Source organism: Hirundo rustica, chromosome 8, assembly GCF_015227805.2.
Source record: "Hirundo rustica isolate bHirRus1 chromosome 8, bHirRus1.pri.v3, whole genome shotgun sequence".
NCBI lineage: Eukaryota > Metazoa > Chordata > Aves > Passeriformes > Hirundinidae > Hirundo > Hirundo rustica.
The window spans coordinates 31392053-31412770 of record NC_053457.1 but is presented as its reverse complement, the minus strand read 5'-3'; the positions used below and the strand labels follow the sequence as shown (position 1 = coordinate 31412770).

Here is a 20718-nt window from a genome sequence, read left to right as displayed (position 1 = left end):
TGAAAGCTGAAGCTGAAGAATTCAGACCAGTAATAAGGTGTGCATTCTTGGCCACTGGAGAATTTAATATCTGAAACAATTTGCCCAGGGATATGACGAATTCTCTCTTTGAAAACTTAAATTGAGATGGGGTTATTTTTTTCTAAACAATCTGGTTCAACCAGAAGTTATGGTCTTAATGCTGGAGGTTCTGGTAACAAGTACCTGACCCAGGCGATGCAGGGGTTCAGACGAGATGCTGCAAGTCTCCCCTTGGGCAAATTAAAATGTTTTAAATGCTGTACTAAAGCACTGCCTACCTTCATGCTTTAAGTCTTAATCTCTCCTGCAAGAAGAAGTGGGGGAAAAGTGAGAACAAATGGCATTTTCTGAATTTTTCTGTGATGTACTTTTATTTCTGTATCTATTCCTACAATAACTTCTCACTGACATTAAATATAACTTGGCTTAAAGGGAATTGTCTCACCTTCAGAGAGCCTCCTGATCCTTTTTCTTGTCCTGGGGAATGGGTTACTGCTTGCCTGATGGAACGCCAGTGCTAAGGGATAATTCACCAGGAAATACCCCAGGCCAAGCAATGAACTGCACAGCAGCCCTCTTTCTACTCATTTTCCTGCAAAAACAATCCTTGTGTGCTTAGATATTTAAGGAATGCAAAATACAGTGGTGGTAGTGACTTTTGGAGTTACTAAGTATATTTTTCTTCTCTTCCCTTCATGTAGAGGGGAATTTTACAAAAGCCCCTATGGTGGGCAGGGCACAGACCTCCCTGGCTGGAGCAGGATTTCTCCTTCTCCTCCTGGCCTCTTGTAGAGGATCTGAACTGCAGTGACATCCAAACCACTGCTACCTGCCCAAGTGGCTCCTGAACCCATGAGGCCCTGCAGATGAGCTGGGGAGAGTATGGGCATGAAAATTTCTACATCCCTGGGAATACCTGGGCTGGCAGGAGTTGTCAGGGCTGTCACCACAGCAGTGCTGAACAGCCAGCAACAGGCTTGTGATGAGAAGGGAAAAAACAGGCAAGTAAGAAGAGGACCTTTGATACAATCCTGTGGAAACCAACCCTCCCACCCAAAAGTACCCTACAAACTCTTCCAGCATTGTACAAATCTACCAAATTAACCCAGTGTTTGTGATCTAGATGAACCCCTGTACTCGTTTCAGCTGTTTCTGTACAAGGACGTCGAAGGAAAATGAAGATAAAGGCCTGTATGTGAGGTCTACTTGACTTTTCTCTGTCTCTATGATAGTGGTGAATGAACGTCTACAGGAATGCCAAACTTAATTGTGTTGTCTGTGAATAATAAGTCTTCTCTTAATACTCTGGAATTAGTAGGTAAACAAGAAAGTGTTTTTTGGGGACATAGATGTAGTGATTGCAGTATTTCCCTTGATTTTACACTTAGATTTATTCAGTCAGTGAGTTTGATGAGCCCTCAGCCCACATCCCCACAGTGACATCAGTCAGACTCCCTCTCTCGTGTTTTAGGAACTCATTCCAATAGATGTTGTTAGTTTTTTTAACCTGTGAGCAAAGCAGGGTTAGAGAAGAACTGAAATACCAATTTACTTCATGTGAAAAGCAGGCAGTGTCCAAGAGATAAAATACTGGAAAATTATTCTTTCATTTGTCAGCATGCTAAAGCCAGGATCCATCATTTTGCCTGTGCTAAAATATTCTTCATTGTGTACAACACAACTTCACAGATTTTTGCTTTTTCAACCTTACTGCCCAGTAGTTACTGAAACGAACAGGAGAATTCATGCTTTCATTTAGAACGTTGCTCACTTTGGAGAAACAAATTTATTTACCAGCGAGAATATTGCTTTTTGAAGCAAAACCAATACTTTGCTGAAGAGTGTTTTGGGGAAAACTGCATATGTTTACCTCCCTGTGTTTACTGAAAATAGACAGAAAAATCTTCCTTACAGAGGTTCTCTTTGCTGGTGAGGCACAGACCTGAAAAGCTCTGGTGGGGTGAGAGCTGGCAGCTGTGAAAGTTCTTCTGTTCTTCTGCCTTCGTGGCTCTCATCAGCAGAGATACACAGGGTGGCAATTTAAGATTGTAACTCACCAGGAGAGTGGGGATAATACCCTCTGGATAGGCAAGGAGATGAGATTTATACAGGGAATTTCAAAGCCTGCAACTGAGGACTACCTGTAGGTAAATTTTGCTGGGTAGATGTTTCTTTATTGGCCTGAGACACAAACAACTTTACAATGCTTTGTGTTCGGCCAGTTAATTATTTAATGGAACAAACAGTTAATCTTCAGCCCCAGCCTTGACTCTGGCCCTGCTCTTCAAGCTTGTATTCACTCCAGAGCAAATGTTCCTGCTGACAAATTCACAGTGATTTTTCATGTTGTTGGCATGGTCTGGCACATTTCTTCAAGGAAAATAAATCTTGTTATCAAATAGGGAATATTCACCTAAGGAGGAACTGAGTAAAGGTTGGCTATTGGTTCTTTGGGTGTACCTTCCTTCAGGGGAAGAAACTCATCCTTCTGTTTAACTCTTGAAAGATGTTATTGACTTTAAATAGAAAGAAAAAACATTGAGAGCACACCGCAATCTCCTGACAAATATGTAAAATCCTGTCTATTTGTATTCACAGAGCAGAGCTAGAACCAAACAGTGAATAGAGACCATCAGTAAACTTCCAGTGGATGAGGCAATGTGCCGTGGCCCAGAATGGATGGGGATGAGATTTTTAGCAGGGCTGGAGTGAGCAGACAAGGGCGGGTGGTTTTAAACTAAAACAAGGTTGATATAAGGAAGATTTTTTTTGACAACGAGTGTGTGAAGCACTGGTACAGTGAAACTGATCCCTCCCTATAAGTGTTCAAGGCCAGGTTGGTTGGGGATGGAGCAACCTGGTCTAGTGGAAGCTGTCCCTACTCATGGTTGGGGTTTGGAATGAAATTGTCCCTTCCAACCCAAACTATTGTAGGACTCTGCAATTCTATAAAGAAGAAAGGAAGATGTGGCCCTGGGGTGCTCTGTAGCAATAATTAATTCAATAATAAATTTCTAGGACTGGGCAGGCATATAACTGAGCCTTACCCCAGCACAATGACACACCGGATGGAAAACTGCTCTAAGGGAGATTTGTCATATGGAAGTGGTACCCAGCCCTCACAAGGAAATCATTTCTACTGCTTATCTACAAGCTCCTCTGCGATGCTGGGTGAACCGAAGTCAAATATTGCACTTTAAAAGACAATTACGTGTCTTTCACTTCCTCAAGTCCCTCTAAAGCCAAATAGTGCTATCTAATCTAAACCACCCCAGCTCTTCTCCATCCCCTCAGACACATGCTGTGCATTACATTTCTGCAGAAATCCACTGCAGTCTGCTCCAGCAATCCCTTTGAAGTCCTTGGAAGCTTATCTGTACTCCAGCAAGCAAGGGTGTGTCTCCCGGACAGCTTGCGGGCGACCATAAACCAGAAATTTATCCCAGAGGCCACAGGTGGCTCTCTGGGGATTTTTTTTCTTTTTCTCTGAGTATAAAGGAATCTCCAGAAGTTCCCCAAAAATAAAGGCCTTCTGAGGCTGCCAGTGCTGCTGAGGAAGATGGTGTGGGCATGGCCCACCAGGACTTAAACAAAAACCTTCAAGAGAGCACTGAAAATGGTCACAGCTGCCTTGTGACAAAGCTGAGCAGGCAAAAACAAAGTGGGGTTGGCAGGAGGCATCTGCCTGTCTCCCCTGTAAATCCCCAGCAAATCCTCCAGGTGCACCCACCAGCATCAGGTCCATTCCCATTCTCCAGAGGGTATCTGCACCACACTCCCCCTGCCTCATCACCATTCTCATACCCCTTTCCTAGTAACCACAAATACTTTGTCTAAAAAAAAAAAAAAAAAGCTGGAAAATAGTTTTAGTGCCACAGGAGAAAAGAACAAACAACAACAACAACAACAAAATCTGACATTAATCCTGAGATGAAAATGGTTGAGCAAGTATTTATGTTGATTTAGGGCTGTTCTTGTTACATTTTTGAAACTACTGAGGTTATCTTGTAATCCATCTGAATTGCAGCTTGCGGCATTTCGAGCTAATTTTCAATTGTGCTGCATTTAACTATTCTTTACCTCCTTCTGCCCCCCAGTATTTGTGGAGAAACATTCATCAGGCTTAGGAAACCTAAGCCTATAACCTCTGAGGGGTCTCTGCATCAGAAAATGGAGACAGAGCATTTCTTAAAAAGACAAAATTCGGGGTCTGATGAGATTTTGGACTCTGTTGAGAGGCAACATTTTTGCAGGGCTGGGTTTTGGCAGGAGGAGGGTTCGCTGAGCAGCTCCCTTTCTGTTTATTTTCTGAATGTTTTGAGTGAATGCACGTCTCTATAGATGTTTAGAGAGCAGCAGCACTAGAGATGAGGTTTATTTATTCACAAGATATGTATCGTGCAAACAGCTGGGCACTGCTTCTCCTCACTGCTCCGGCGATGAGATTCAGCTCCCAGCCCACAGATCCCACAGGGAGAGGCAGCACAGCCCCCCAGGAGTGGGGTCTGCAGTGCCTGGAGCCTCCAGCATCAGCCCCTTGGGCTTTTCCCTCCCTGGAGCTGGAGCTCTGTGCTGCAGGCTGGAAAGGAGGAGGAAAACTGGGCATGACCCAGCCCTCACAGAGTGCCCAGAGATGCTGTGGCTGCCCCATCCCTGAAGTGTTCAAGGGTTTGGAGCAACCTGAGACAGTGGAAGTTGCCCATGGCAGGGGAACTTGGACTGGGTGACCTTTAAAGGTTCTTTCAACTCAAACCATTCCATGCTTCTAACATGGATATGAGGATTTTGGAAGGCTTTTTCCCCTCTGGTGAAATTAATTCCCTTCTCCCACCATTCTGTCTGTTGACAGTAGAGCTCCAAATGGGTGGCAAATTTGTCAGAGTTTTGGATGCAAGGGCATTAGAAGCTGTTTTCTGCTGAGCCAGTTTGGGGATCTTCTCAGCATCCAAGAAAAGGAAGCCTCAGCACTAAACCCAGCATTTAACATATCCAGGGACTGATTTTCCTGGAGTACAAAGCAACTAGATGTCTCAAAGCACACTCTTAAGCATGATTTTCCTCTGGGATCTTTTGCATGTTGCTCCCTGAGAAAAGTGGGGGTTAACTCCATTTTCCACACACCTCTGGAAAACACTCCTGGTCTGCTCCTTACCCCTTAAACCATCAGAAACCCGGAGATTCAAGGCAGGAATGAAGAAAGAAAAGAAACCTTGTATTTCCCCATCATGTCCTGGCTCCAGGACGGTTTTAGTGAGAGAACCATATGAGCACCTTCCTTTTCAACTTCTTTTTCCTTTTGTCTCTTCTCTTGACCCCTGGGCACCCCTGTGGCATGGAAAGAGACCCATTGCTTGTAGTTGCTCCTGCCTGTTTGTTTGCAGAGACGGGGTTAAACCTGTATTATTTCTTATCTGTAAATGAGGGTTTTTTTTTTTCCTGTTGAACACAATTAAAAATGCAGTTCCTTTGCTTTTAGCTCGATTTTTCACCACTTGTTCCTCCTTCCCCCCCACCCTTGGTTGTACTCTGGCGATCACAGCAGTTTCTGTTTAAAATGTTTCAGTTTCTCTGTTTTCCAGAATTAACCAGGAGCTTGTTGCTACATGTGGAGCAGGGCGGGACTGCTGCTGCCTTCCTTTTTTTTTTTTTTTTTTTTCTTTTTTTCTTTTTTCCCCGCAGAAAGTAGATTGCTGATTGTAAGGCTTCAGGGAATAAAATTTACAGGAGAGAAATTGCCTTGTATGTTTTCAAGGCAGAGCTACCTCGCTGGCTAACTCATAATTTCACTCTTTGCCTGCCATGAAAAACTCTTTTAGAGCTAATGCTTTCTGTAAATCCATGATCAGTGTTTCTCCAGTTCCTCACTCCTTACCTCTCTTTTCTCGTCCTCTGTGGCCAAAACTGAATTTGTTGCTTTCAGATGTGTTGTCGAATTGCTCTGATTTGCATGTAACAAGGCTGAATATTCCAGTAAAAATCTGGAGCCCCCTTTAAAAAAAAAAAAAAAAAAAAATCTCCTTTTTAAAAGAGATTTTTTGAGATTATCATTTGTCACCAACCAACACTATGGCCCTTTTCAAAGGCCCTGCAAAATTTTGGGACCCATCCAGCTCAGGAAGGTAGGGAGAGGCCATTTGTCATGAAACCCCCGTGGAGGACACCCGTGGGACGGGGCTGGGTCTACAAGGCTCTCTTTGGCAAACCAAAGGAAGGCCAGGATTAAAAAGCGGCAAAACCATTGCTGCACATCCTCACGGACCTGCTGTATTCCTCCCACTAGAGGACAGCAGCCGGGCTACGCAGCCACCAGGAGCATTTCACAGCAGAAGCAAGAATAAAACAGCCCTACCCCTCCTGCAGAAACTTGTTCCTTTCTAGTGGTTTTCACATAATGAATCCCGGTGAATATTTAACTAAGTCTCCCCTGTAATCAAGTTTCTGGCCTCTTTTCTTGTACCCACAGTGCAAAACGTTTCCTGACCCTTTGAGTTCAGCAGCCCTGGGAGACTCCAGCAGGATCTCTGCTCAATTGGCATCAGGAAAGCAGCATGAGGGTTGTTGGGGTTTTCTCATCCAGCGATCACCAATGCAACCTTTGCTATCCTTTAAGAAATGGGATCTGACCCCAACTTGGCTATCTAAATCAAAAGCAGTTCTTTTCTTCAAGCCCTGAAATATGGCTGTGTGTTTATACATATATGAATATTCATTCATGAGCATGTGAATATTCAGTAATGCAAGTCTGGGTTTCATGCAAAACAAGCTTCCCTGCAACCCTTTATTTAAAACAGAAAAGGATGAAGGGGAAAAGGGTGTTTCTGGGTCTGTGGGAGCAGAGAAAAAGGACAGTTTGGGTCTGTGTGTGGGAAACCTCTCTGTGACTTCGGTTTAAGGAACACCCCCTGCCTATATCAAATTGTCTTCGGACTTTATCTGCCTGACCATTACCTCTCCATCCCATTTTGAAGGACTTGCAGCTTGTGAACGTGGTTACAGAGTTAACAAATGAGGGCTGTTAAACCTGGATGAGTCTCTGTTTATGTGGAGTCTTTCTTGGGCAGATCACTGGCTTCTCTCCAAGGCAATCCAGTGTCTCAAGTGAAATCGTGGGTACCACAATCACCCGGCAAAGTGGAGGAGGAGGTCATCTTACAGGAGCTGATAAAAGGCATGGCTTTCACTGAGAGAGACACATAAAGGAAGAAGCAAATTCCTGTGAAAACTCTGGTAGGAGATAGGGAAGGGAGATGATGTGCAAAGGATGAGGAGAGGAGAAAGAACATTAACTGCCTGGAGAGTGCTGTCTTGAAAGATGTTTGAGGGTTAGGGAGAACGAGGCAGGGAAATAGTTGTAGGCATTTAGTGCTTTGTTACCCAAGGTGGGAAGTAGAAGAATTATTTTTGTTTTATATTTTTAACTGCTACAGAGTGACTGTGCCTGCTTGTGCCTGCACCCGGCGAACTGGAACCGCAGAGTTTGGCACTGCAGCAGAGGGTTTGGGAAGCAGGAGGGATCTGTTGGGATTTGCTGCTGTGGGACAGCTGGGTCAGAAAGTACAGAGTGACCACACCGTGGGTCCCTGCCTCCCAGTTTCCTGCTCCTTCCAGGATTTAAACTGTAACACGAACCCTGGTGTAAGGCTGGCTTCGCACCTCCTGCTCTGAGGCTGTGCCTGGAAGTCGGAGCACCTCTGCTGAACCCTGCGGTGTCACCAGAGAGGAATCCGATCTGATGTAACACTGCAGGGGAAGCTGCCACAAGCACCAGCTGGTCCAGTGAGACACGGTGGAACAAACCAGCGGGTATTGATCAGCTGCACGCAGAAACGAGAAGTGCTTGGGCCAGCAAGCAAAATACACCCAAGTTCTGTAACGGGAGGAGAAATTTTCTTTGCAGCCTTTGTCTTCTCGTTTTTACAAGTCTGGCTCTGCCTTGTCGTGCCCTGCTCAGCACTCAGGAGTTTATTCACAGGGTTTCTCTGCATTATGCTTTAAAGAAACTTTAAAGTCACTGCTAAAAGACTTTCTCCAATGGAAGAAAGTGCTTTCCACTCTTTTAGAAACGATACTGTTCCCCCCAAGAGCCAGGGGTGCTCTACCAGGACAGCGTGTGACAAATTCTTTATGAGGGAATACATAATAAATTGAGGATTTTATTTTATTTTGATTATTTAGTATTCAATATTTGCATTATGGAAGTGCCTGGAGGTTCCAGCTGAGATCAGTGTCCTATTGTTCTAAGCCATGCATAAAAACATGGTCAGAGATGAGGAGCTTACCATCTAAACAGATAAACTGGATAAAGGGTAGGAGACAGGAAGCATCTATTATTCTCATTTCAGAGCTGGAGACCTTGGACACAGACATATTAAGTGCCTTTCCCAAGAAAACCAATGGAGAAGGGCAGAAATCATCGAACATCCAGGATCCCAGTGTAATACACTGCTCAAAGCACACCACATTTCCTGTTTAAATCTATCTTGCAACACTGTAATGAAAACAACAAATATTTGTTTGGAATATTTTCCTTAAGACACACAAAATGAGAGGAGCAGCAGAAAGGTTACATGGCTACAAGGCATAACAATCCGAGGGGAGTGCTGATACTCAAATGCCATTACAAGACATTGACACAACAGCAGTGAAAATAAGCTTTTTTTTTCCTCGGCTGGTTGGCCTCACTGCCTGAAGAAGTATTTTCTAGAATATTCAGCTGTTCATAATGCAGAGGAAGATCAAAAATTGATAGGTAAAAGCAATTAATTTGCCCCTTTCTCTTAACCAAAATGAGGTTTTCTTGTTTGATAAACATCCAGTAAAACAATCCCTTGATGGGCCATAAACTGCAGCGCCCCCCACTTCCCATACGCATTTTGCTGCAAAAGAACTTGGTAGCTCACCTGGTTCACACTTTCATGGATAATTATTGGATCTATTGGCATTAAAATAATTATTTGTTATCTCAGTTCTTCAGTTTAGCAGCATCTTGAAGTAATACCTGGTGAGAACTTGTGGTGGAAGCCTCTCTGTATTAGCTTTATTTTAGCATGGGGTTATTTTTGTATGAAATGACTTTTCCCTAAGACACTGAAAAATCTGTAGAGCTTGTCTTTGAAGAAGAAAATATTTTCAGAAGTGAGTTCCTATGATTTGTTCTTTGGTACCCTAAAAAAAAAAAGGTTGGAAAGAGAACCATAAACACTTTGCAAACCAGGTAAATATTTTAGCTGCCAAAGTTTGGGGTTAGACACTTGGCTTTGGAAGAACTTTAAAGGGAAAAAAAACAAATAAAAAAAAATCTTAGACAAGCATTTAATTATATCTAGCATGGGCAGGAGACATTTTTTGGATGGGAAAGTTGGAATAACAGGGAAGAATTGTTGATTCCCATTGTCTCTCGTGGAGAAAACCCTCGGTGATGCGTGTGGTTGAATTTGGACCTAGAGGGTTTCTCCCCATAGACCTCTAAGACTTGAATGTGTGGGCTTTCGTTTTCTTTCAGTCTTTTCCCTAACTTAACTCCCTGTATTTTATTCCTATTTTCATCAGATGGCATGTTAGCAGGTCCTGCACCTGGAGAACAGATCAGTGCTGCAGAACTTGCTTCCCCGGGGTACCCGTGGCCTCCCTCGCCATCTGTCTGCACCGTGCCAGGAGCCGGGGCTGCTTCCTCCCTGGAATTCCATGCGGGAGCCGGTTCCCGTGGAGCCCTGGCTGCTCTGGTATCTCCAGCACTTAAAAGAAATGTCAGAGAGTCTGCAAGGATCAGAACTGAGAGCGCTGAAGCTCTGTGCTGTGCCTTTTTCCGAGGTGACTTTTCCCACATTATTCGGAGGTGTTGGTTGCCCATCTCACCCCATCCCTCCGCAGATACGAGCTGTTTGTCACCTGCTGAACCTTCTGCCTTCATCCTTTCGAGGTGGGCTTTTATGGGTGAGCTGGGCTTTTATGGGTGAGCTGGGCTTTTATGGATGAGCTGGGCTTTTGTGGGTGAGCTGGGCTTTTATGGGTGAGCTGGGCTTTTATGGATGAGCTGGGCTTTTGTGGGTGAGCTGGGCTCTGCTGGGTCCAGCCCAGGAGCAGCCTGAAGTCAGGCACATCCTCACCTTACCCCGCCAGGTAAAAGAGATGTCGGGCGGGGATTAATCCGTCTCCTCACCTCTTCGTGCCCCTCGCTGGGGATTTGGCCGAGCCCAGCTGTGCCCTCGCTGCAGCTGGAGCAGGGCTTGGACCTGTTGAACATTAACTGCATCCCTGCCTGCGTGCAGAGGGGAGGACCGGAGCTCGGCTGACAGCAGCGACAAAGAGCTGGCAGGGCTGAAAGATTCAATTTAACTTTCTTTCTCCTCCCCCGCTTCCATATGCGAGGGCACACAGCGCTGTTCCTGCTTTTGAAACTTGCGGGGCAAAGGAGCATTGGTGTCCTCATTTTCCTTCCTCCCTATTGATGTATCATTGCCAGGATGAAAAAGGACGTCTCAAGAGCTTTTGAAAAAATGGGTGACTACTCAAGACATTTTATAAAGGAGGAAGAATGGGAGAGAAAATAGGACTCGGTAGGGGGTAGAAGGAGCCTGAATGTGTGCCTTGTCTGTCTATTCTTTCGCTTGAAACCTGGAGCTGTTGTTCCTATTTCAGTTCAAACTGTCACCTTTAGTTCATGATGGCTTTACTGCCCTTGCTCCTGAACCTCAACAGATTGGGGCTTATTTACCTATTCACACTCTGCTGTGGAACCTCATTAATAGGCTTATTAGCCACACCATTCACGTGCAGGAGGGCTCACAGAAAAGATCCCAGCCACTTTGAGAGGAGGAGGAAAAAACTGTAAAGAGATTATGCTCTCATTCAGCAGCCTAACTGCTGTGAAAGGCTCCCTGGGCCCACTGAGATCTCTTGAAGCCTAAATATGATGACAGAATTGATCTCCCCCCCCCCCCCCCCCCACCCCTTTAATTCCAAACATGCTTCTGCTTTTCTCAGATTGAGGAGCTGGGCTGTTGTGGGCCACTTTAGGAGAATGTGGCTCATTTAAGAGAAAAGGCTGCTATTGATAGACTGCTATCTTTTCATCCCCCAAAAGAATAAATTCTGACAAGTGCTTCCAGACCTTGGAAATAGGTGTTCTGATTTGTCATTTTTAGTGGAATGCTTCCTTTTCTTTCAGAGTATGCAAAGATATCGATGAATGGGGAAAGGTATTGCAGCTTCCTGTGCCGGACAATAATTTATGTGAGAATGTGTTAACAATGTTTTCAATGGGCGATGGACATGCCCTGTGCTGGGAAAATTGGATCTTGACTGTGACATCTCAGCTTCTCAATTAGAACATTCAGATGTCTGTTGCTTTAGGAACAACAACAACAACAACAACAAAATTTACTAAACCTGTGTTTCCAGTCAATTTCAAATTTGTCTGCCGTCCCTCATAAAGACTGAGGTAGTGGTGGGAAAATACGTGCTACAGCAAACTCATTTCCAAGTTTTTGGTGTCGAGGTGTGTGTAAATAGAGTTACACTATGTGTGGCCTCAGTCCTTGAAAACCCCCTTGATCAATACCACGCACAGCATATAGAATGTACAGTAGAGCTTAAATAAAGTAACATTAAATTGATCAACACTGATTAAATTTGAGGCAACCACCACTTATTGATTTTGTTGTCAAGCTGACTCTACACAAGCAAGCATTACACAGATTCCATATTCAAAACCTTTTAGTTGATGGTATCTAAAGCAAATGTTTTATTAAGCAAGGATCAGGCCGAGCTATACTGAATTCTGAATACCCATGTTATGCAGTCTTAAATCCGTGTGTCCAAACGAAATGCTGTTTGCGTAACTTTTCGATAACTTTTCCCATTTGGAAAAGTATACACCTACAGGTATTGAAAGTGCACTCAGACCAATTCACGGGGCAGAGTTGGAAAGTTCAGGCTTTGAACTGAGAGGCTCCTGAGGGTGATATTTTGGAGCGGGTGTTATCCAACCATCCTCTCTAGATGGAACCGGCCACAGCCCAGCCATGGCTTCTGAGCCAGAAACCCTTCAGGAGGGCTTTCGGGGGCCGCTGCCGAGCTGGTACCATTTCTGTGCGAGGACGCAGATGCTGCCCCGCGCCGCAGTGGCGGTGCCGCAGCCCAGGCTCCTCCGCGGCGGCGGTACTCGCCGCGCTCCCCATCTTTCATTCCAACCCGCTGGAAAACTTTTCAGCGGAGCACCCGTCCGGGAGCCGAGCGGGGCTGCTCCCCTGCAGCCCTGGGATGAGCTGTCCCGCTCCCCCGGGCAGGCAGCGCCCGGAGCGGGGCTCCCCCGCTCCCCTCCTGCCCCTCTCCGGGGACATCCGCGACCCTCGGGCGAGGTGGGGGCTGCCGGCTCCGCACCCCGGAGGGCCGGGCGGGGGAAGGGGCTCGGCGGCGATTGGCAGAGCCCGGCAGCGCCGTCCAGGAAACGGCTCGGGTTGCAACGGGGGGAGTGACCGGGGGAGGAGGAAGGAGCCGGAGGAGTGCGCCGAAAGGGGGAAAGGGGGGGGAGAGAAAACCCACCTCCCACCCGAGGGGGCTGTCGGCGTGACAAAGCTGCGGCGGCTCGGGGCGGGCGGCTGGATGGAGCGGAGCGGGACCCGCGGCGCGCTGCTCGGCGATGCCCGCGCGGGGGAGGAGGCAGCTGGCGCCGGGCACGGCGGGCTCGCCCCTCTGAGGCGGTAGCCGCTGCGGCCGAGCCAGGGCACGGCACGGCACGGCACGGCACGGGGCGCCGGGCCGGCTCCTGCCTCGCCTCGCCGCCCTCCTGCCTGCCCCGGGCGCGTCCCGCGGGGGATGCGCGGCTCTGCGCCGCTGCGGGCTCGCCAGCCGGGGCCGCCCGCGCAGTGACCGCGGCCGCTGTGACGGGAGTTTCGCCCCGTCCCGGCAGCCGCCGCTCGGCACCGCGCCCCAGCCCGAGAGCCGCCGCGGAGCGCAGCGGAGCCCGCCCGGCGCTGTCGCCGCAGGTAAAGGCAGCGGGCGGGCCGGGGGAAGGGGCGGCCCCGGGGAGGCGGCGGGGCTGGGCTGGGCTGGGCTGGGGGTCCCGCCGCGCTCTGTGAGCGCCCCAGCGCTCCGCGGGGCTCGGGGGTGTCCCGGCGCGGGGCTCGGGGGTGTGCCGGCGGGGCTCGGGGGTGTCCCGGGCGGGCTGTGCCCCTGTGCCCGTGCGGGGCTCCGTTCTGCTCCGCGGTCGCCGCTGCGGTGCCCGAGCAGCACCGCTGTTACCCTGCCTTTCCCGCATCCCCGTGGGTGTCTTTGGGGATGGTTCCTGCGGTGACAGCAGCACGGGCTCGGGAAGTGGGGGCTCGGTCCCGGAGGAGCGGCCCCTCCTCGGTACCGGCCCGGGGTGGGAGCCCGGTCCTGCCCCGCGGCACAACCGCCCCGTCTGAGATAAGCGGGGAAGAGAAATCGTCAATGAAATATAGATTTAAATGCAAAACGGCCCCTTCAAACCGGGACCCATTATGCGTTTGGTGTGAAACGCTATCAACATTTAAAACTTCATTGTCTCCTTTGTACCAAATCCCTGTAAATCTTCCACTAGCCTTTTCTCATTTTCATCTGAAAAGCCTGTTTGGGCTGAATAGCAGCAATCAGCAGCCTCTGGACTTCTCCCGCTCTCTGGAATGTCAATTAAAATGCAGATTTTTTTTTTTTTTTTTGCCCCCTCCCCGATCTCTTGGTGGCAAAAGACTTGAGAAAAACAGGATAGTCCTGGAAAGCAAATGAAAGAAGTTCAAACAATGAAAAAGTACTGAAAGCAGCCAGCCGGTTCCCATTAGTCCTCCAGAATTAATGTTTAATAGCTGTGATGCTCAGATTTGCTTGGAGATTGAACTCTGCTGAAAAGTCTTTTTAAATATGTATGTGTATATATATTTTTATAGACAGATGTGTATGTCTGCGTTTTCTGTCTGTACAGAATTCCTCTGTCAGTGGAATTGTGTATATAAAACGGTTAGCTTTAAAGCTTCATCTACCTGGATTTTTCTGACGAAGCTCCTGGGCTTTTAGAGCGCTTGAGGTTTCTTTGTGGAGGGAAGATCCATATTTCACTCAGATTTTGCTATTCCCCGCCTAATTGAGAAAGATGCTGAAAAGTTATACAGTGAGCAGTGTATTGATTTGGTTAACATACTCTGCAGATCGTACTGTCCCTGGGGAGTGATAAACATCTTATAAACAACAATGCAAGTAGATTAAAAAGAACACTGAGCATTGAATTTAATTAATGCCACTGCTGAACAAGTACTACTTGTTTGTGTGTGCGAGTGTGTTTAAACTGAAGTACAGCTTGGAGGAATTTGGTTGGGCTCCCAAACCAGTCTGCTTTCCCATGCTTGTCAGTTTGGCAAAGAAAATTTGGGCAGGTATGTGACGAGGTGAAAATTGACTTGATGAGCGAGTGGCAAGGAGAGCCATCAATCACTGGGGGCTGACAACTCCTCCCCAAAGTGTAGGCTGAGAAGAGAGACAGAGTTCCCTTTCAAGGGGAAAAATAAACACTACGTGTGGCTTTCACTGAGTCTGAGACTCCAGGAGGGATTATGGTATTGTAGTCAGGAAGCCAGAATTGTGGAGGCCAAAAAGCATGCTGGGGCTGTGTTCCAAACATTGAGATAGAGGTACATAATTATCCAGCGCAGGAGGTCTTTCCAGGGACTCGTCCCCCAGCAACTGTGGCAATTAAACTATGAAAAGAATTTGGTTTCGTTTCGTCTTCCGCTGGACTCCGCTTCTTTTGGGAGAGGGCAATCCTTGAAGCCTGCTTGCTGTCCTGGCGGTAAAGAGTGCCTTGGCTCCATGGATGGGTGCAGAGCTGTGATTTTTGCGCTGTTGCACCTTCGCAAGCCAGGATTTTGGGTTTGCTGCTGCCCTGTGGATGAAGAATCCCTTCTTTCTGCCGGCAGATGTTGAGGTGCAGGAGCCAACAAAAACCTTCAGGTGAGGAGACGTGTGGCCAAGTAGCCTTGTGCCGCGCTTCGGGGTTTAGGATGAGGATAGGAGCCACAAATGTGCTCTCAGTGGCGTTTAGTGTAGTCTGAAAACCTGAAACTGCAGGAATGTCAGTGGGATTAATGCTCTTGGAGTCTGAAATGCGTGCTGGCGTTCCGGTATGTTTTCTTTCTGCAGAACCATGATAGGATTTTGCATTTATCAACATAGACTTTAATCGGAGTTTACAGGATGATTTTTGGAAATTCAATCAGCATTACATCCAGGCTGTTAATTAGGGGTTTCTACCCACTTTACAGCTGGATAAACTGAGCTGCAGGGCTGTGGCTGCCAGACAGTGAGGTGGGCATGGGTGGCGGTGTCCGGGGGGATTTGCTCCGGTCCTGCTCCAGACACAAACCAGGCTCTCTTCAGCTCTGCACCTGCTCTCTGCTTATTTAGAGAAGGGCTGGGAAAGCTCTTTGCAAATGTTTGTGCAGTGGTCTGGTGGTGTTTTCGCTGGAAATTTAATGGTAGTTGCTAGCTTGTGGTGTGGGATGCTCGAGCCAGGCTGGAATCTCTACAGGAGGGACAGGGCTTTGAGGTGATACCAATGAAGTTGAAAAAAAGCTTGCCCTGGAGTAGCAGGGATTCACCTGGGATGCCATGTATTGTTTTCCTAAAGTGAATTATTTTTGTCATCCAAAGCCTGTTTCTACAGACTCCAGAAGTTATTGTGTATAGTACCCAAGATAAAAGATGCCTCAATAGCATTTGTGAAGTCTGGCTAACAAAAATCAGAATCAACTTTTTAAATGGTTGGCTTTATAAAAGGAGAGACTGTCCCTATTTCTGCATGCTGAGGTACCACAATGACGAGGAGTTTGGAGAAGTTTGACTTTATCTACTTTACCTCCACTACCTCCACACTCCCTTTTTTTTTGCTTGTTTCTTTTTAGATTTTCAAGTGTTGAGGGCAGGAGGGAAAAAGAGGCTTTGTGTTATTTTTTCCCCTTCCAGACAAGTGCTCTCCAAATTTCAGTTGTGTTTCATCACATCTAAGATGAATCATTGACCAGATTAGAACAATTGCTGCAGTTACTTGTTTTATCCATTTACTGGGGGTTTTACCGTCTTTTATTTCTGAAGCGGAAAATCGGGTCTAATTTTCTGCTTGAGCTGTTAAATCACCCTGCGAGGAGGATGCTCTTCTGACCCTCACCTGGGATCTCAGTGTGGAGGCAACAGGGTCCCCTGAAGGGAGTGCTAGTTCCTTAGGTGCCACGTCTCTGTCAGACCATGCCTGGATTACCACTTAACTCCATCCATTTAAATTTGTTTTATTGTGAATAAAATAGACTTTTTTTTTTTTCCCCCACCTCTGAAAAATATATCTCAATAAGCATCATTGGGAGACTGAGAAAAGAAAAGTTTGTGCACGCAGCTTGGCATGTATAGATGGAAAGTGATGCTGAGCGCGTGTCCTGTGAAACTGCAGTCTATACCATATTTTATGCAGATTTTAATTGCTTGTGATGCAGTGTAGCAAACCAAAATCACTGCAAAGACTTGAGCCTTTCACTTGTCCAGGACTCGAGGGGTTCCAGAAAACATTAAACTGAGTCAGAAGAAGGTACATCCATTGGGGGAGCTGGAAGTCCTGAGTTGAAATAGTCTTACAGATTTTTCCAAGCCTAAGGAGTATAATTTTCAACTGTTTTTCTTGTGGAAAATTACTGAATTCCTGCAAATTCATCTGGCTGCAGAACTGCCTAGGTGAAGGAATGAAAAACAAAGCAAACTTACATAAACCTTCAAACAATAACAAGAATATAATTTGTATAATTGTGGTAATTTTGCAGCATTACAGGTTATGTGCCTGCACATGTGTGTGCCTCTCGTTTTTGAAATCCTGTATGTTTTTCTGTCAGTAAAATAGCTCTCAATATGTGCTGAGAAGTGATTTTGTGAAAACAAGGAGGACTTGGTTACGCCTCAGGTGATGATGGAAACTGCTAACAGAAGATGAAAAGTCACTCACTTTTCACATATTCTTGAAGCTGGAAAACTATTTTTCCCCTCCTCCCCTCCCTCTCACCTCGGTTCTGTTTGAGGCTTTCTGAAGGTTTTTGGTTTGTTTGGAGATGTTTTTGCTGACAGTGTCCAATCTCTCTCCTCCCCGCAGCAGCAGCCGTCGTTCCAAGGGAGGAGGCATTACCCTGGCCGAAGGCACGACTTTCTCTCCATGCTTCTCTAGAGGTGTTCAGATGGGATTAAAGTCCACATGGAGATATGGAAATGGACCAGGAATTTACTCTAAAAAGATGGTCAGCTGGGATTCGGGTTGCCTTATCTGCCTGGTGGTGGTCACCATGGCTGGACTTTGCCTGGCTCGACCTTCATTTAATTTAGTTGTTGAAGACACCACGGTGGAACCCGAAGGTAAATCACACTCGAATACTTAATTCCTTAAAAGAAGTTGGTTTTAAATGCTTGGACGTCTGAAATAGAAGTCAACATCTTTCCTTGTGCTCTGGTAAATCTAAGGCAAGTAACAGATCAATCCTGGAGAGTTACGGTTCCTGACTTTCCCTGCTCTTGCCTGGGCTGTGTTTGTACAAGCGTGCGTTTGTTTATTCTTGTGCAAGCCAGTGGTGTCAGTGATTTCACTTGGGACTGTCATCACGTTGTATAATCAAAGTGTACAGATGAAAGTTTTCAGGAATGGGTCTTTAAGGAAACCAGTCTGTGGCACTTTTGTGCTGTAATGTGTTGCTGTCTCAAGGAACGAAGCGGATGAGTGGCTGCTGCTTTTTGGGGTTGTCTTAACCTGAGGAGCCCAGAGAAAAATGAGTCTCAGTAGTTTTTATTTGTGAATGTTCAGTTTTGCCAGGCGCTCTGCAAAAATGCTATTGCAGCTTTGTTGGTGTTTTTACTCAGGGCAAACTTGCCTGTTGCCGTTAATATCCAAGCACAATCGGTGGTGCAGTGTCTGAAGACAGTGTCTTTCACAAGTTCTGAAGGTGTAAATGTTGAGATCTCAATGGAGGGGCTGTAGTTTATTGCTGTGAGAGCGAAGGCCAGTCTTAGACCTTCACTCTGGAAGAGGTGTTTTGATAAAATCTCCTATTTTGAGGCAGAACCTGTTGGTATGTTCTTCTAGGTTTGTCTGTTCCTCAAGCTCTCCGTTTCTTTGGAGAACTCAGGAGGGGGCTGCTTTTCTATTGTTGCGAGCTGATTGTATTGAAGAATGATTTTACTGTGCTGTGCTGGATCATTCCTGCTCCCTGAGCATCTGGGGGAGGAAGTGAGGCTTCTTTCATAAGGTTGTATCTGTCTTTTGGAGGAGAGTGATCACTGTTCTAATAACTCAGCTGTCAAGCTGATCTAATAGTCCACAGAGCATTTCTGACCTGGCAAGCTTGCTGCAGAGAGTTTGGCCTTGACACGTTCTACTACTCATGTCCATGGATGCAGCTTCGTTTTTATTTAATAATTCTTCAAGCAAAATTTTTTTTGTTTCTATCCACTGCCTCTAAAAATAGATGTCACCAGCTAGCGCATTTTTAGAATCCGCTCCAAGTACATTTTTATTGATGGCAGGGGATGAACTATTTAGAGATGATGAGCCCTCTTCCCTCGCAAGCATTCCTGACAAAAAATTCTAAAAGAATAGCATTATTGTCATCTGTCAGCCAGAGAGATTGTTGATAGCAAAAATGTTTGGGTTTTTTTTTTTTTTTTTCTTTTGAAGGTAACCTGAGATTTAAAAAAAAAAAAAAAAGCCCAGCTCTTTGTTGCCACTTACTGTATGATTTGTTAATTGAACATCTGGTGCCTTTTTGGCTTTTCAGGGGAATGACAAAATCATGAATAATTCTGGTTTCAGACTAGCTTGGTAGTGAGGTCCCCTAGTTTTAGGGTTAAGTCAGAAAGAATGTGATTGAAGATTGGTGAAGTGTTTTATTGGAAGAAGAGTAATATTTTTTGAATGGTGACTGATAATTTTTCAACTTTTCAGGGAAAGAATAATTGTTTTTTATTTTGGAAAGCACAGTTTGAGAATATATTGTCTCTTACACACTGAATATGTAGGGTGTGGAATGTGGGTTTTATCAAAGAGTAAATTGTTAAAAAAGGTTTCAAACTTCTTTCCTGGACAGGAATGTTACTGATGTGAAACAAGTTTAGATGTGAGAATCTAAATCATTACCAGAAACAAGAAAAAAATATCAGAAAACGCTTATAAGTTAATGGCATAATAAGAGCTTTTATGCTGCAGAATACAGGGAATTGTGTGGGATTTATATCTGAGATTTAGGAAATAAAACCTCCTTTATGTATTTCATTAAACCCTTTGATAAGGAAAAAAAAAATAAAACACAAAACCAAGCTTCTACACAATCACCTTCTCTATCACTGCCACCCACAAGCTCTCCAAGCCCAAACCAAAAAAACCTTTCAAAAGATCTCTTCAAAGGCAAAGCAGACTTCTTTTTTAATTTCGTAAATGCCAAAACATTTTGGGCAGAGCTAACTCGGCGGGGGTCAGGTGCTCTAATAATGTAAATTTTCAGTGGGTCTGCTGACTTGCAGTCATTAGAGCTATGACATTTCACGCCAGCTGAGGAGGTCGGCAGGGCCATGACCTTTGGTGACACTTGCTGATCTGTTCATGGACATGCCCCGAATTGTCTGAATTTAGTTATTTATTTTCAATACAAGGTGCTTGGATTGTTGTTGTTTATTGCCTTAGTGACTCAGACTATAGGAAAAGCTGTAGGCAACGTCAGTAGAGATTGAGATTGTTCCTTTGGTTGTAACAGAGAGAATACCTTCTCTCAGCTGTACGTAACTTTGGGGACGTTTGCAGTCATTGCCTTCAGAGTGTCTGGCTATGTATAAAAAATGCTAAAGTGTGTGCTTTAGTTCAAGCAGTGTTTATCTAACAGGGTGATCGGCTGCATGGATGTATGTAAGATGTCATGCATTAAGGTGCTGTGCTTTTTTTGGCTGTTCTCAGCCCGTCTTGAGTAAATAAATATCCATGTCCCTCCATGACCATCGGATGTTACTCTGGTCCCTTTGAAGGTCTTTACACTGAAAATGGCATCTTGATGCGTTGTGAGAGATAATGTTGGTGCTGGTGTTGTGGGTGCTCTCTGAGGATCCAGAGTGTGGTGGGTCCCAGCTGTGGTGCTTTATTCCCCAGCAGTGATGGCGAAACCCGAGGATGTTACGCTGTGGGACTTCTGTGGGGACTGTCAGCTCTCAAGTTATATCTCACATCGAGTGTTTACGTGCATGTTTTTTGTCCTAGGGAGCAGAAAGATTTTTTCTGCTTTTAAATATTTAGAAATAAGCCTCCCCCAGCGTGTACAAAGGCACCATTCTCTCAGGCCGTGTGTGCCCAGGCCTTTGATGATGGCCAGCGTTTCACAAGGGCTCTGACCGCACACATGGGTTGAAGGGTTACTTTGTGAGCTGAATAATTAGTTTAGACATATATTTGATAAATAGTGAGCTCTCCCTTGACCTCTCCTTGCCCAGGCTGTGTGGTATCATCCTGCTGGGTAGCTAATTTGGTTCTCTTACCCACAGCCTTGACACCGTCCTTGGAGCACCCACTCGGCGGCCCTGAGAACGCACTTCAGTTCTTTTAATTTAGGTCAAATTTCAAAGGATTAATTTCGGCTTTCCACAGGGGACAGCCTATTTCTGTGTCCTGTGGAAAACAGTAGTTCA

General features: G+C 45.9%; 1 protein-coding gene across 6 annotated transcripts in view; it reads left to right on the top strand.

Moving 5' to 3' along the window:
* The first annotated feature begins 12962 nt into the window (after positions 1-12962).
* FGFR2 (fibroblast growth factor receptor 2) overlaps positions 12963-20718 on the top strand; it is an 80757-nt gene continuing 73001 nt past the window's right edge. Inside the window, exons 1-2 of one of the 6 annotated variants that reach the window (XM_058421456.1) lie at positions 12963-13007; positions 17159-17415. In XM_058421456.1, coding sequence (XP_058277439.1) covers positions 17241-17415 — 175 coding nt within the window. In that variant the 5' untranslated portion in view covers positions 12963-13007; positions 17159-17240. Of the gene's footprint in view, positions 13008-14348; positions 14983-17158; positions 17416-20718 lie in introns of those variants that run through there. The other 5 variants (XM_040070682.2, XM_058421455.1, XM_058421457.1 and 2 more) reach the window with 5 other exon arrangements.